Here is a 16,820-nt window from a genome sequence, read left to right as displayed (position 1 = left end):
GGGGTGGGGGGGAGGTATAGGAGGCAGAGATTAAACCCCAAGGGCTCCGAGAGGAAATCTCAGCTGAAGACGGGATTCACTCCCCGACAGAGAACGTCTGCCCACGGCAGGCAGGACGCACATGCTCCTGAGCTTGTGATGCTGGGCAAAGTTACCCAGGTATCTGTTCCCAAAATGTTGCAGAAACATCCCCTATCATCTATTTAGCCATTTATTCTTGCAGGTGAGGAGTCGTGACGTACATCACTGCATAAGATTTAAGGTGCACAGCACATTGGTTTGATTTATATACTCTGTGAAATGATCACCACAACAGGTTTGGCTAACATCCATCATCTCATAGATACAATAAAAGGAAAACAAACAAAAAATGTCTCCTTGTGATGAGAACTCTCTCAACAGCTTTCCCGCATACAGCAGTGTTAGCTCTCCTGTCCATGTTGTACGTTACGTCACTGGAAGTCTGGACTTTTTTAAAAATATATTTTATTGATTTTTTTACAGAGAGGAAGGGAGAGGGAGAATCAGAAACATCAATGAGAGAGAAACACCGATCAGTTGCCTCCTGCACACTCCCCACTGGGGATGTGACTGCAACCAAGGTACATGCCCTTGACCGGAATCGAACATAGGACCCTTGAGTCCACAGGCCGATGCTCTATCCACTGAGCCAAACCCGTTAGGGCAAGAAGTCTGGACCTTTTGACCACCTTTCTCCAGTCCCTGCTTATGGTAACCACATATCTGATCTCCTTTTCTATGAGTTTGATCTGTTTTGTTTAAATTCTACATATGAGTGATATCCAGGTATTTGTATTTCTCTGACTTATTTCACTTAGCCTAATGCCTTCAAGGTCCATCCTGGTTGTCACAAATGGTAGGATTTCCTAGGTGTGTGTTTTTATGGCTAAATATTATGCTATTGTTTATCATCACAACTTCTCTATCCATTCTTCCATCAATGAACACAGAGTTTGTGTCCATGCCGTGGGCCACTGTGAATGATGCAGCTATGAGCATGGAAGTGCAGACATCTTCTCAAGTTAAGCATTTTCATTTTCTTTGGATATATACCTAGAAGTGATATTGCTGGATCATATGGTAGTTCTATTTTTAATTTTTTGAGGAATCTTCATACTGTTTTTCATAATGGCTGAGCCAATTTACATTCCCACCAACAGTGCACAAGGGTTTCCTCTTCATCACATATTTGTCAGCATTTGTTGTAATTCCCTATTGACTAGCGATGTTGAGCATCTTTTCATATACCTGTTAACCATTCGTACATCTTTTTTATTATTTTATTTATTCATTTTTTAAATATATATTTTATTGATATTTTACAGAGAGGAAGGGAGAGACATAGAGAGTTAGAAACATCGATGAGAGAGAAACATCAATCAGCTGCCTCCTGCACTTCTCCTATTGGGGATGTGCCCACAACCCAGGTACATGCCCTTGACCGGAATCGAACCTGGGACCTTTCAGTCCGCAGGCCGACGCTCTATCCACTGAGCCAAACTGGTTTCGGCCATACATCTTCTTTAGAAAACTGTCTGTGCAGGTCTTTTGCCCATTTATTAGATGATTTATTTTATTTTATTTTTGCTATTGAGTAGTATGAGTTCTTTATTTACTTTGAATATTACCTACTTATCAGATATATGGTTTGCAAACAGTTTTCCCCATTTCATATGCTGGGTTTTTTTTAATTTTATTTTCTTAATGGTCTCTTTTGCTGTACAGCTTTTCAGATTGATGTAGTCCCACTTAATGTGTTTTTTTTACTGTGTTGCTTGTGTTTTAGGTGTGATTCCCAAAAAATCATTACCGAGACCCACGTCAAGGACCTTTTCCCCTATGTTTTCTTCTAGGAGTTTCATGCTTTAAGGCCTTACATTTGATTCTTTAATCCACTTCAGTTAATTTTTTTAAGTAGTGTTAAGAGAGGAGTTAAGTTTCATTCTTTTACCTGTGAATATCCAATTTCCCCAGCACCATTTATTGAAGAGACTGTCTTTTCTCCATTGAGCATTCTTGGGCCCCTTGTCAAATATTGGTTGACCATGCTGGGTTTATTTCTGGGCTCTCAATTCCGTTCCACTGGTCTACTTGTCTATTTTTATGCCAGTACCCCACTGTTTGATTACTGTAACTTTGTGGTAGAGCTTGAAATCAGACAGTGTAATTCTCCTACCTTACTCTTCTTTCTCAGGATTGCTTGGACTATTGAGAGTCTTTTGTGGTTCTTCACAAATTTTAGGATTTTTTAAAAAAAAATTATTTCTGTAAAAAAATATACCATTGGAATTCTGATAGGGATTGCACTGAATCTACAGATGGCTTTTGGAAGTATTGGTATTTTAACAAATTTAATTCTCCCAACCCATGAACATAAGACAGCTTTTCATTTATTTGTGTCTTCTTTGGTTTCTTCATCAATGTCTTGTAATTTTCAGAGTAGAGATCTTTCACGTCATTGGTGAAAATAAATTTATTCCTAAATATGTTATGATTTTTTTGTTATTTGTTTTTTATTAATTTTTATTTTAAAAATATTTTTAACGATTTCAGGGAGGAAGGGAGAGGGAGAAAGAGATAGAAATATCAATGAGGAGAGAGAATCACTGATTGGCTGCCTCCTGCAGGCCCCACACTGGGGATTAAGCTGCAACCTGGGCATGTGTTCTGACTGGGAATCGAACTGTGACCTCCTGGTTCATAGGTCGATGCTCAATCACTGAGCCATGCCGGCCGGGTAATATTTTATTTTTTGATACTATTATAAATGTGACCAATCTCTTTTTCCCCCCAGAATATTCACTGTTAATATGTAGAAAACATTACTGATTTCTGTGTGTTAATTTTGTATCCTGCATCTTTATTGAATTTAGCTCTAATATGTTTTCATGACTCTTTAGAATTTTCTATATATAAATCCTAGTCAGGAAGAATACTTAATCATTAGATTAAAACTCTATAACCAGATGTAGCCAGGTATACAGCCTCTATTCTTAATCTTAAAAAAAGGCAAGAGTGATCTTTTTCCTTTTAGTTTGTAATTACTCAGTAAGAAGAAGTTAGGTCAGGTCCAAGGTTGCCGCTAATCTGTTCATGCCCTCTTCCCTCATCTCTTCTATCCAGCCCTTCACGAAGCTCCTAGCAGGTACCCACTGCACTGACTTAGGTGCTATGGGGAGACCAATATACATGCTCATGGAAAACTAAGGTGTGACACAGAGTAATTACTTGTGATTTTTAAACATATTTGCTAAATATGTGCTAAAATTATTTCACTGAATAATACACACAGTATAAAATTCAAGAACAAAAGAATATACAATTAAATGCAATTTTTTCCTTCCTGTTTCCTCGTTTCCTGAGTACGCTTCCAGGAAAGTGGTTCTGCCCAGGAGAGGCCAGCTCTATAGCTGCGCGATCAGAAGAGGCAACCCAATGATCCTGCAGGACGGACAGAATATAGAGAAAAGGAAGGGGCGTAGGGCTGGGACAGGCCAGGCTGGGAGGCAGTGCAAAGACTCAGACAGGAACAAGCCCGTATGTATGGAGGCCGGAGGGAAGAGACAGGCCTGGCTAGAGGAAAGGGTGGGTGCTCAGGATATACCAGAGAAGTAAGAGGGGCCCAGAGTGAAGGCTATCCTGACACCCTGAGGATAATGAAGCCAACAGAGGAGAGTCTGGAGGAAGAAAGACCAGGGGGTAGGCAGATTAGAAACCAAGAAAGGGTGGGGATGAGAGAGAGAGCCACAAAAACATGGGAACAAAAAGAGATAGTGAGACCTAAGCTGTGGTGGATCCTCAGTGACAGGGAGATTGGATCCTCAGAGAAACTGGGAAATCAGTGAGAGGAGATACACTGGAAATGAGGAAGATGACTCAAGTTTGGGGCTTGTGAGTCTGGAATGACCTCATGGAAATGTCTAGAACAGTGGTTCTCAACCTGTGGGTCGCGACCCCTCTGGGGCTCGAACGACCCTTTCACAGGGGTTGCCTAAGACCACCGGAAAACACATATAATTACATACTGTTTTTGTGATTAATCACTACGCTTTAATTATGTTCAATTTGTAACAATGAAATTGGGGGTCACCACAACATGAGGAACTGTATTAAAGGGTCGCGGCATTAGGAAGGTTGGGAACCACTGGTCTAGAAGGAAGTGCAGGGTTGGGAAAAGAGGTCAAAGGTCTTTAGAGATGAAGATTTAAGGTCAAGAGAAAAAGACTGAAATATAGAGACAGAACAGAAAGAGTGGAAGGACAAATAAGTGTGTGGGTCACAAAAGTACTGGATGGCTCACCTTGAATCTCAGTGATCATAGGTTTCTAAGAAGTCCATGCCCACGGGGTACAAAAGAACAGATATAAAAGCAGGCAAGCTAGTGTGGAGAGAACTCACATAGGATGGTCAGGAAAGGCAATGAGGGGGAAAAAGGAGACATATGTAATACTTTCAACAATAAAGAATTAAAAAAAAAAAGACAATGGCATGGTCAAGAAGGAAGTAAATCAGAAAAGCTAGCTGCATCTAGAGAAAACAGGACGGACTAAGCAAACCGGGCCACATGCTGCTCAGCAGAGGTCAGTGCTGTGGAACCACACCTGGCTGTGAGGCTCCTCTCGAGCCCACCATTCAGAGAAGCTCTGTGCTTGTTGGGAAAATTAAAAACTAAGCACCTAGCATGAAGAATCAGACCAGGCGATGCCACACATCATAGCATCTCATTTTTCCTCATCCTACCCCTCCCCAGCCCCCACCCCACCTCTTTGTGGCTTGATCTGTGTGCAACTTTCTCCAACTACATGGACTGGAAACTATAAATTCTAGATATATAGACACCCTTGCCACAACATTATTTATTAATACAAAACGGAAGTCAGTATAAAGCCGATCTATACTGAGCCCATCTACGGGTATTGAGTTATTAACGGAAACAATTACTTTGAGTGAAGCCATTTTACATTTTGGGGTTATACACTCACTGCTTTCTTCAACTTCCAATGGGAACTTTACGCTGTTGTCTGCCTGGTCAAGATTACATGGCTGTGCCTCGCGCTACAGTTTAGATCTTATGGTTATAGCGACAACCATATGATAATCAACAAGAGAAAAATTCTGATTTGTCCCAAATTAAATCACAGCAGCTGGGAGAGAAACACAGTGTGTTCACCAGCTCACGGCTGTGGGCAGCTAACAGTGGACTGCTCACATTCCTGTGCAGGGTGGAGCTGTGAACTGACTTCTGTTGCGACCACCAGTCACCCCATCTCGCATGTGCGTGAACTTATGGACTGTGGCCCACAACCAAAAGTAGTAAGTATCTCCTCTTATGGACTCTGCACTGTTCCACTTCATCTCTTCCCATCTGCCTTATCGGTAGTCAATGTAAATTGTCTCAAAACAAATCACACCTTTCTTCCGCAAGACATCACGCGATTATAAAAGAGCCCACAGACTCCAGGACGGCAGATCTGCAGTCTTCTCCATCCAGCCTGCTGCTGATGGTGTGGACCATGGACTCAGGATCCGGTCCTCTTCTGGCTAGCATCTGGCTCAATAACCCCTTCCTTTAATAAAGCCTTGGCCATGAAAATTTTTTTTAAATTTAACAAATGTACCCCCTTTCAACTGTTGCAAAATAATCAGCAGTGACCCCAATATAATTAAAACAACAGTTAGTGTTATTCTAGAATCTGGGGATCTTTTTACTGTTCTTCTCCCTGCAGCTCCAACCAAACACAGAGGGCAATTTTCCAGCCACCTCAGGTGGTGGTAAGAATGTCAGACTCTCCTTTAAAGGGAAGGGGAGCCCAGCTGGTGTGGAGGTCAACGGGCCAGTCTGACAGAAGGCACCAGAAGAACACTCTGAACAAACAGGAGACACAGAAAGCACCCAGAGTCACAAAATGCCATGACACATGTTTTACAGTCCAGTTGGTTCATGGGTGATTCTTTGAAGACATGAGGGGCAAACCTGTGTCTTCCAGGGCTGGTCTACACACACGTTATATTGTCAAACTGCCTTCAGTTGCCACCAACGGGGGCAGAGGTGGTACCAAACGCCTCCCTTCCGTCACAGACATTAACAAATACAAGGTCAAGTATAACTTCTAAAAAGATAAATAGGTAAAACACCCTGAGTGGTTACTGTATCACCCTCTGCAGTGAAACCTGCGAACACCCAGACCCAGGGGCCTCTGGGTGAGGGGGTCCCCAGCCTGGCAGGGTCTGTCACATGGTGGCCACCTTTATAGGTCCCCCTGTAGTCGCTGTATGGGTCCTGTAAGCAGCTGCTGTTGGGCTGAGTTTCAACACCACATAAATTTACCACCACGTAAATTAACAGGAAATTCCCGAAGAATGGGGAGAATATCTGCAAATTATAAAAAATCGCTTCCTTCATTTAAGGAATGGTTAAAACTTAATCTTAATGTACAAAAAGAAATTCCTTGCATTTGTTCATTATTCTCGTTTGGGACCTGCATAAACCCCTTTAAGGACAACTGGAGAAACTTCCAAAGGAGGCCCCGGTTCGCATCAATGCTGCTCCTTCCTGCTGCCCAGGAAGGGACACGGCAGCTCCCACGGTCAGACAGAGCAAGGCCGGGAGACCAGAGACTGTGTGCCAATTCCACTTACTAAAACAATCTTAACTGTGCTCCTCAAATAGTTCTGTCACACAGTAATCTTGTCAACTGGTTCCCGAATTACAGCGGCATGTTGGCTATTGGCTGAAGCTATATAGTTAGGAGGCACTGTGGCCACCCTGGATTGCTAAACAATCATCACAAAGAGAATAAAAATAGTTTTCTTTTTCTATAAAGGATACCATTCAGTCTCTGGCTGAGCTTCCCCAGCGTCTCGCCAAGACTTCAAAAGCCCTAATAAAGCTGGGAAGGGAAGCAGGAAGGCTTCCAGGGAAAGGGTCATGGGGAACCCAAAAGGGGAACATGTCCTGGGTGCACCCAAGTTTTACTAAGGAGGGACGGGAGAGTGGCGGGTGGATGAGAATGGAGCGAGTGGTAAAGAGAGAATGAGACGATTGTGAGATTGAAGCAAAAGTGATCGATAAATTCAATTTAGGAGAAGCACAAAGCGAGCTTTGCCAGTGCGCCAAGTACTACTCCTGACCACCTGAAGATCTGATTAGCTAACTCGTTTTGTTCTCAATATCGGCTGATTCCCCCCCAGCAAGGGCTGTTCTTTCTTCCTGCTTTGGAGGAAACACAGGTTAACTTTTTTATGCCTGGATCTTGTTCCACATCTTCTATGATAATGCTCTGCGTAATATTCAAATTCAGTGACAAGCAATGAACTGTTTATGCAGTTGGCTGCCACAACAGACACATTAACTGCAGTCCTGACCTGAAGGGTAAGCACTACAAAAGAAATGCCTATTAAGAGAGATCGAAGTCTATTACCATGGTAGCATTTCTTCTATTAAACCCCGATTTAAAAAAGGAAAGGTCATAAAGCAACTATTACTCTCAGAAAGTGGTTTAGAAAAGGATTCCTATGATGGAAGGGGCTGGGCTAACAATTTAGTTTGGAATTTAGTTTGCTTTGATGTGGCTCCAAATTCAAAGGGCGGTGACCTTGAAGGACTTGAAATCTATGTGGCCTATCCCTGTGTCACCCTGAGCACGGGGAGCCCGGCCAGACGACTGGTGGATGCCAGCAGGTGGTGCTGATAAAGAAGCCCTCAAACACAATAAAAACCTGCTCCTGCAGGTCTTCCCGAAAGTCAACCTCCAGCTTTATCTCTGCTCCCTGACGGTGGGCGTCTGTGGCATCTGAAGCAAGTGCACAGGACGGGTCCTGGGCTCAGAGGATGAGCAGGGTGACTAAAGCAGCAGAGCCAAGTGAGGGTCCAGCCACCATGTGGGCTGGCCAGGGCGCTGGGTTACCATGGCTGGGAGCCTCTTTCCTCCTTCCTGCCCATAAAACTGGGCGTGGCTCCTCAGCCAGGGCACCACAGTTTCAATGGTCAGGGGAGGAGAGAGGAGAACTTTTTCAGGGGGTCCCACCTTCTGTCCAAGACATCTTCTGATTTGTTCCTAGGATCCATCCGATCAGACCTCTGCTTTAGATCAGGTCAGCAGCGACAGGCAGGGGCAGCTCCTCATCTCCCGAAAGAGAGAGAACAAAGACTGGGCAGTGCAGGCCAGTGAGCCCCAGCGCTCTCTGGACAGTCACCTGGGGAACCTGTTCAAAGTTCCAACTTCCAAGATCAGAATCAGAATCTCCAGGGACGGGGCCAGGCATGCGCGTTTTAAATGAACTCCCAGGTGACTGTGATGCTCACCAGCACGTGAGACCCGATACTGCAGGGCAGAGCGCACTGGTCTGGCGACAGGAGCTATTCTGGTCTGCACTCCGCCCCAGGTACACAGCACTGGGACTCCGGGCGCTGAGTTTCCAAGTGAAAAGACGCGATCAGGTTACACGATCTGAGGTCTGTCTAGTTCCACCAGCCTATAGTCTATCAAATCATTTGCATTTATGGTTGGTCTGAAAATGATGATAAAGTGCAGTCTGCTCTGGCACCACACCAGGCTTTTCTTTTAAGAATTCTGATTTCTAAAGAGATAACGACCACTATGTTTTCAAGCCCTCTTCAGACTCAAATAATGGGGCAGTATTTGAGCCCTGGTCTAACACAATCCAAGTTAGAGAGAGAGAAACTACACTGTCTTTAAGAAAGCTGGCCCGTTCTGCTGCAGGAACCTCCTCCATGTGCACCGAGCCTAAGGCTTCCGACCTGGAGGCTAAGCCGGGACGGGAGGTGCTAGCCTTTGATGAAGTAACTTCATGTCCGGATCTCACTTATCAGGGTCTTGACCCCATGTTCCCACTACAGCTGGACAAGGGATGGGGGGGGGAAGGGGAGGAGACACACCCGGGAGGGCTTCCTTCTTCAGCCAGCTGCTTGCCTGCCTAGGGCCCACTTGTTGAATTCAACCTCTGCCATAGTTCATCGACTCCTGCCTGGCTCCATCACCTGCTTCCGGGCTGCATCTGCCTCTGTCCTCTGGGCATCTCCTGGGTCTGGCCCTTGCATCTTGTCCTGGACTTTCTTTGGCTCTTCTGCTCTGACCTCACAATCCCTCACCACCCGTGGCACACAGGGTGAAAGCCACTGCAGTCCAGAGGGGCCTGGGGTGGCTCAGGTACTCCGCCTGCATTTCCGAATGCACTTGATTAGCCGGAAGCCTACACTCTACCAGGCAGCGCTGAGATTCCCATTTTTCTCTTCACTGACTTAGCAGAGACTTGGAAACTGTTTTCACCCCCTCCCAAGTTCATTCTGCCACCTTGCTTCCCCAGGTCTGACAGGTGTACAACTTCCCAGGAAAGGGTGCAGCTGTGGGAGGCCAGACGACAGGCAGACCGATGGGAAATGCAGCTGTGCTTCCGGAGTGAAAGCTTCTGGCTGACAGCAGAGTCGAACAGGCTGGAGGCTCCCAGAGCAGGGGTGCTGCTGGTACCCACGAGCCACAGCTCCTCACATCAAAGTGCTCACCAACAGGTGTGCCTGTGTGCACTGCCGCCTGCTCTCACAGGTGGACGGAGAATCGTCCTAGGTAACAGAGGAAGGCCCTCGCGCATCACCTAGTTCAGCCCTTAATTTCCCAAGGAAGCAACTGAAGCCCGGGTCGCCATGACCAGGCTGGTGTTGGCTACAGCACTTCCCACAAACTACCCTCCAGTGAACCAGAGACTGCTCCCAGGAGTCCAGCTGGCTCTGCAGGTTTCTGTCAGTATCAGCAGGGCTGAGACAGAGCTGGAATGCTTAGAATCACTACCACCCCCATCCCCAGGAGCTGGATTCTGCAAGCAAATTGAGGGACAGTGAGTGGGGTGTCCCACAGAGCACAGGAATGCAGATCTTCTGAGAGCAAGCCCTTTCCACACACACCCTTTTTATAAACAGCACCTGGGCACATTTGGGCCACTAGTGGGCAATTACTATCGGCTTCCCACGTCTCCCTCCCTTCCAGTCTCCTGTAAGGTAGGTGAATGAAGATTAAATGGGAATTGGGTTTTAACGGTAAAGAACAGGTAGTTCAATCTTGGGGAGTTTTTACAAGCTATGGGGCTAAGCAGATATGAGAAATAAAAGACACTGAAGTCTACCAATTGACATCCCCCTACATTTTTAAATGTTGTATCTCATCTAGCTGGCCAGTAGCTTTTAAGTCTTTGATATAATAATTATAGCAATTTAATATCTCTTTACCTCCCTGAAGACACATACTTATTATATTGGAAGTAACAGTCTAAATGTCTCCTGTCAAGCCATGAGGAACTGTTCAAGAACAGCTGAGAAAAGGCTGATGTGAATCCGTGGATGACTAAGACAGGAGAAAAGCAAGGCTGAGGACTATCCGGAAATCTTCCTATCATTAAAGTCTATTAGCCTCAGAACAATGCCCCAAGGACACCAGTGAAAGCCCCATCTTATGAGTCATTTAAAAGTGGAGTGGACTTGGCTGTTGGAATTATTCCAAGGGGAAAACTGCACTACACCGGAAATGGACAGGGCAACCTAATGGGCTGTTGTCATGGTCAGTGCTTTCTATGCTGGCGTGTCTAGCTTGCTCTTTGGATGTAACAAGGAAACATAAGAAGGGGTGGGGCCCAGGCAGGAACTGCAGTAGGTGACCAGGACCAGATGTCCTGTCAGAGACTCTTCTAACAGCGGGAGCGCTGGGGTCAGCACTCACACTAACTCGACAAGGAGAAAAAGGAAAGGTGGTATCAGAGGAAGAGTGCATACGAAGTGCCAATATTACTCCCTGTGGCCATTCTGGTGAGGACTTAAAATGGGGCCGTGAGGATACCCCTGTGCTTGCCCCTCCACAATTCCACTTCCCATTGGTTACCCTCAGCCTCTAGAACAAACTACTTAATTTGATCTTCACGGTGTTTCCCTTCAAGTCATGATTATTGTACGCATTTTCCCTCATTGCCTTATATCTGTATTGGTGGATGATGGATGCACCTTCCTGCACCCAACTCAAAAGTCAAACACTTTTTTAAAATTTTTTGTTTTGATGGCAAGGTATATTTTGCTTTAGTTGTTAAATTTAACATCATGACTTCCCCGGGTTTCAATTCTCTCAACTGTAAAATGAAGAGAACAAAATCATCTCTCTTTACATCTCAAGTTGTCATAAAAAACAAGCAAGAGGCCTTGGCTGGGTGGCTCGGTTGGTTAGCGCGTCATCCCGTGCACCGAAAGGTTTGATTCCCGGTCAGGGCACATGCCTGGGTGGCGGGCTAGATCCCTGGTGGGGGCTCATTCGGGAGGAAACTGATCGATGTTTCTCTCGTACCTCCCTCTTCCTCTCTCTCTGAAATCAGTAAAACATATCCTCGGGTAAGGGTAAACAAACACCAAAAAACAAGTAAAAGAATGGATGCGAAATCACCTTGAAATCTAAAGTACTATAGAAAGAAATACAAGGTATTAATGTTTCTTGGTTCTTGCCCATTTCAGTGTTGCCCATTTTAGGATAAAAACGTTTTGTGGACATACATATTTTTAATATTACCAGTGTTATACTCCCTAATACCTGAAAGTAAGAGTGGTCAAAACAATAGGTGCTGGAAAGATGTTTGCTGAAAACAGTGTTAAGTCATATTGCAGGTTGGGTAGGGGGACAGGAGGGTCTCGAAATCGCTACTATTATTCTGATGCTTTTGTCTAATCCATTCAGTTGGTTTCAGCATGAAATATACAACTGAGGAGAAAAGGAAACAATAAGATTTATGAATACTGTATATAAATGTAATCCTCACAACAACACTGGAGATAACATTGCCCCAATTCACATACGAGAAAAATCAAGGCCCAAAGTCAGAGAGCTAGTAAGAGACACAGCTCGGATATGAACTCGGATCTGCACACTTGAACTCTCAATTGTCCCACATGGCCTATCTGTGTCGCAAGTTAACTTTGTTTTATTCTATAGATGTATGTCATCGATCTCATGGGGCTATGTGAGGATGATTCAACACATCAGACAGGCAGGATGGAGTGAATAGCCCAGACGCTTTTGCAGCTGCCACTAGTGATACTACAGGTCACGCTGGGGAGATGGGCACCTGCGTTAGACACCAGCCCCAAAACATTCACTTTATCACGGCCATTCCTAGCCCGGCTGCCACCTCCACCTCCATACAGCACTGACATCAGGTCAGAAAAGCCCATGCGCCAACTTGCAGGTCCCAAATGCTCCGTGGGTATTAATACTGAATGCGGGGCTTATTAAGAGCCTATCAGAAGCTGCTTTTGCAAATACAATGTATAACAACAACATCAAAATTATTTCTACTGAAGACCTTTAAAGAAAAAAATCCCGGGCGTACTATTAAGAGCTATACAAGTGTCACTACGAGCAAGAAATAGAAAAAAGCCTCAAGCCATCAGGCTTTCAAAGACAACATAGGCTTTTAATACATCTTGGTAACAGTAGTCCTCCCTTATCTGCAATATGTTCCAGTACTTCCAGTGGATGCACAGACCACAGATATACTATAGTTTCTTCCTATACACACATACATACCTATGAGAACATTTAATTTATAAATTAGACACAGTGAGTAATAACTAATAAAATTAAACAATTATAGCAATTTACTGTAATAAAAGGTATGTGAATGTGGTCTCCCTATATTTCTCTCTCAAAACATCTTATTGTACTGTATGTACAGTGTGAATGCATTGGACAAAGGAATGATTCCCATCTCAGGAAGAATGGAGTGGGATGGCCAAAGTTTCATCACATTACTCAGAACAGTGCAATTTAAAACTTAAGAATTGTCGTTCCCTTCTGGAATTTTGCATGTAATATTTTCAGACCGCGGCTGACCGCGGGTGACTGAAACTGTGGCAAGCAAAACCGTGGCTAAGGAGGACCACTGGCATTGCCGTTATTGCCCAGCTATGCAGGGAATACCAATCCTCCCATCAGAAGGAATGTTAGAAATTTATGCTAAGTGGTATTATTACAACTACGGCAAATCAGACTGCAGAAAGGCATGCTGTGTAGCTCAAGCACCAGATTTAGTTGGGCTAGAAGGTCAACTCCGGGGAGGTTAGCAGCAGAAAGAATCAAGGTTTCCAACAATTTCGGTCTCAGAACAGCCTACATACAACTGTTAAATCAGTTAAATGACAGGCAATTATGTGACCGGCCAGAATTGATAATTGGCTTCCGAGTTCACCATGAGCTTTCTAAAGTACATAAATGAGAGAAAACACATGTCCTGTGAACATCACCTTATTCTGATAATGAAGGGTCCAGGGAAGAATGCAGCTCTGGTATAAAAAGTGATGGAAATATTTCCTAAATCCTGCTTCTGGCCTCACTTTCCCTGGCCAAGTGAGTAGACTCTACCAACTGGTAGAAGATTGAATGGTAAGTTTTTGTTTTAGTTTTTTGTTTGTTTGTTTTAAACCAAGCTCTCCACATGACTACTTGCTGCTTTATAGACCCAAAGCTGCTGGCCCCTGAACTTGTATCATTCCTCATTGCTGGCTTTGAGTATTGGCCCAGAAATAGGGAGCAATGACCTTGAAGACACAATTATTATAGAGGACAAAAGTTCAGAACAACTGGGAAAAGTATTATTGTAGTAAAAATCTTTTTTTTTTTCCTTTCTGAAAGTAAGGAGTTGAGCACAAGGCGAATACAGGCTCTTCTTACAACCATCTGGATGGAAGTTGATTACAGCCTAACCAACTTGTCACGGCAACTCTTGATGATGACGACTAGTTTGGTTTATAAAGCTTTTTCACACACATTAGCCCGTGACACCTTTACCACTGTCCATGACACTGGGCACGCTTCCACTGGTGCTGGGAGCGGCTGCACACCCACCTGTTTGGCCTGATTGACACAGCGCATGTACTGGCTGGCCAGCGCAGAGCAGCGGAGGGTCTGCTGGGTGTTCTGGCGGTAGCACTGGAGAATCTTGGCCTGCAGATCCGCACAGACCGGGTGAACCTCATACCGCCTGCAAACAAAAACAGGGATTGCTGAGCAGATGGTCTTCAGTCAGAGTAAAGGTTGAGGCCAAAGAATGTATAAGACATTAAATAAGATAAATGTTTCAAATGCAGAAAACAAAGTTCAAGAGAAATCATTTTCTTCAACCTTGAAAGATACACAGGTAAACAATTTCTCTGAAATTAGTTCCATTAGCTGACACAGCCACAGCCTCTCTGGACACTAAAACCTTCCCGCCAGACCGAAGCCCGGACCAGGCAAATGGCGCACGTACTCTTGGGCCCAGCCAGCCAGACCAGAAGCCCGGGCGCCATACCTTCCCTCTTCCACCCCAATGCCCACCGGGTCATAAAGTTCGACCCCCTACATTCTTGTTTCTGTCCCCATACACACTGTCCTCACACTTCTATCCTGGATTCTGTGACCTCCCAACTGCACTCTCTGTCTCTCAGCTTTCACCTACAGCTCCTGCTTTCCAGATGGTTCTAATACATAAATCTGAGACAGCCTCTCTCCCTCCAGCTTTCTAAATAAAATGCAAGGTCAACCGGCAGGTCTTCATTGGGTTCCTGCCGACTCTTTAGCCTTCATTCCCCACGTGCTGCAGCCTGACCAAACCATTTCCGGGTTTGGTTCTCACGGTCCCTTCACATCTTAGCTCAGGCGGTTCTTGATTTCGGGAATGCTCTGCACCCAAACTCCCATCCATACGTGTGGAAAATACCTACGCGTCTTTTAAGTGTAACCGTCTCTATACAGCTTTCACTCCCTCTCCCATCATGGTAGAGTCTACCCCTCTCTATGGTGACCCCCGCTGACCTTGTATTAACGTCTTTCGGTCTTTCACCGGGCACCTAATGCTGACTATAGTCTACGCACACTATGCGCACCTACTAGCCTACGTTTACTAGGATGCACATTCCAAGGAGAACCGTCTTATTTTCTTTGTGACCTCAGCTACTGAACAGGATACCTCTTAGAGAAGTCATGCAATTAGTTGCTGAGAATACAAATGGGTGGAGAGAAAAAATAATTTTTAATTCCTGGGCTCACATTTTACTAATTATATATACTTACGAATCTCAAATTTTAGTTAGATTGCTTTCAGTGAATATGCAGTACCTAGCTTAAGTGCTTCCAAAAAAGTTTATCATATAGACTTGAGAAATGATAACAAAATAAATCAAATGAATTATACAAACCAAAATGAAATAGTCTTAAGATGGTAGAGAAACTTTGATTATAAGAACTAAACACACAGAAAACACATACTATTAACACTTTTAATCTAGGAATTCATATATTTTTTTCAAATTAGTTTCACTTAATACAAAAGGCTTCCAGTCTCTCATACCAGTTCTTTCTTTGAAATTTAAATTTTGTCATTGCCATAGTAATCTTGAAATAGCATTATTTTAAATTTAATGGATTCTAAAAAACCCCTAGAGAACACAGGAGGACTATACCCCATCAATAAGGAAACCCCTGGGTGACGATTTGTCTCCTCATTACTTTTATCCAACACACTAAGCCAATATATATTTTGCTACAATAGAAAACTGAAATGCAAACCACGTTACTGGTCCCCGAGGGAATTTACTTCTTACTACCCTCTAAGGAAAGTAGACGCACAGGGGAAAAATAATCCCACAAATTTTACATAGCTTTGCTTTTACTTTTTTATTCATTCCCTCGCTGCTCTGCCAAATATCTAAGAACAGAACTGAAATCCAATCCCAAGAGTTTCAATTCTCTTTAAGATTTCAAAGTTCAGATGTCTGTGGATTTTTCTGGACATGGATTTCTTTAATCCCCTGCCGTGAGCATCAGCATCTAAAAGGAGTCAGCTGTGCTTCCAAGAGCGGAGGCCCAGACTTCAGCAAGACGCACATCTGGGTAAAGGCTGAGTGAAATATGACTTCGAAGAGGTCAGCCCAACCTCGCACACACACGGCTAATGCCCACGTTAGTTCTCAGGGAAGCAGGAGTATAAACACATTTATGCTCCTAGTGTTGAGAAACATCCTCTGCCCAACATATCTTAGCTTTAAAAGGGGAATGGGGAGAGGAGGTGAGAACAACTCTGACCAGATATATAGCCCTTCCCTGTTACCTAGAAGAAAAAACTGTGAAGAATGAGCTTCCACACTCTGCACATCAGACAGAAGATGGGCTTTTTGCTTTTAAAGGACGATTCACAGTGGGACTCATCTAATGCTATGAACTCCCTAGAAAGAGGTCATTTAAGTTGTATATAAGCATTTACCCTGCGTTGAGCTATTTATCATGCAAGTTAAAGTCCATGAGTTATTTATCTTTTGAAATGTGTCAAAACATACTTTTACCACAAATCAATGCTACTCACTCCCAGGGCCCTTGACTTCCTATCCAGTGGTCTGGAGTGTGAGCGTGTGTGTGTGTGTGTGTGTGTGTGTGTGCACACACACACACACACGCGCGTTAAGATATCTGACAATTTTTTTGTATACTTTTCAACCTGTATTGGTGAGCAGATGGCAGAAAGCGGGGAAGGAGTGGAGGATCAACATAACTGTTCCCCAGTTCCTGGAGGAGACTCTGGCACATTTTTCTTGGATTAATCTATAGGGCAAAGCTCTGCCTCGTATTGATCTGCAATGCTTGTTATGCTGCCCTAATGCAACATTTTCACTTTGGGAAAATGCTAAATGAGATTACGGTCTAACATTAGAAAGCCATAAAACACAAGCCATGGCACCTTCCATTCAGGAAAAGGATTTCAAAGACATTTCCAATATGCAT

The 16,820-nt window shown here is 44.2% G+C and overlaps 1 protein-coding gene across 4 annotated transcripts in view; it reads right to left on the bottom strand.

Annotated features, from left to right (window-relative positions):
- Positions 1–16,820, bottom strand: part of CHCHD3 (coiled-coil-helix-coiled-coil-helix domain containing 3) — a 262,620-nt gene that overhangs the window by 444 nt on the left and 245,356 nt on the right. For all 4 annotated transcript variants that reach the window (XM_006755974.1, XM_006755976.1, XM_006755975.1 and 1 more), the window contains one exon: positions 13,911–14,046. In XM_006755974.1, the coding sequence (XP_006756037.1) occupies positions 13,911–14,046 (136 nt within the window). The remainder of the gene's footprint in view (positions 1–13,910; positions 14,047–16,820) is intronic.

The sequence above is a fragment of the Myotis davidii genome, unplaced genomic scaffold (genome assembly GCF_000327345.1).
Source record: "Myotis davidii unplaced genomic scaffold, ASM32734v1 scaffold1314, whole genome shotgun sequence".
NCBI lineage: Eukaryota > Metazoa > Chordata > Mammalia > Chiroptera > Vespertilionidae > Myotis > Myotis davidii.
This window is presented reverse-complemented; position numbering and strand designations above follow the sequence as displayed.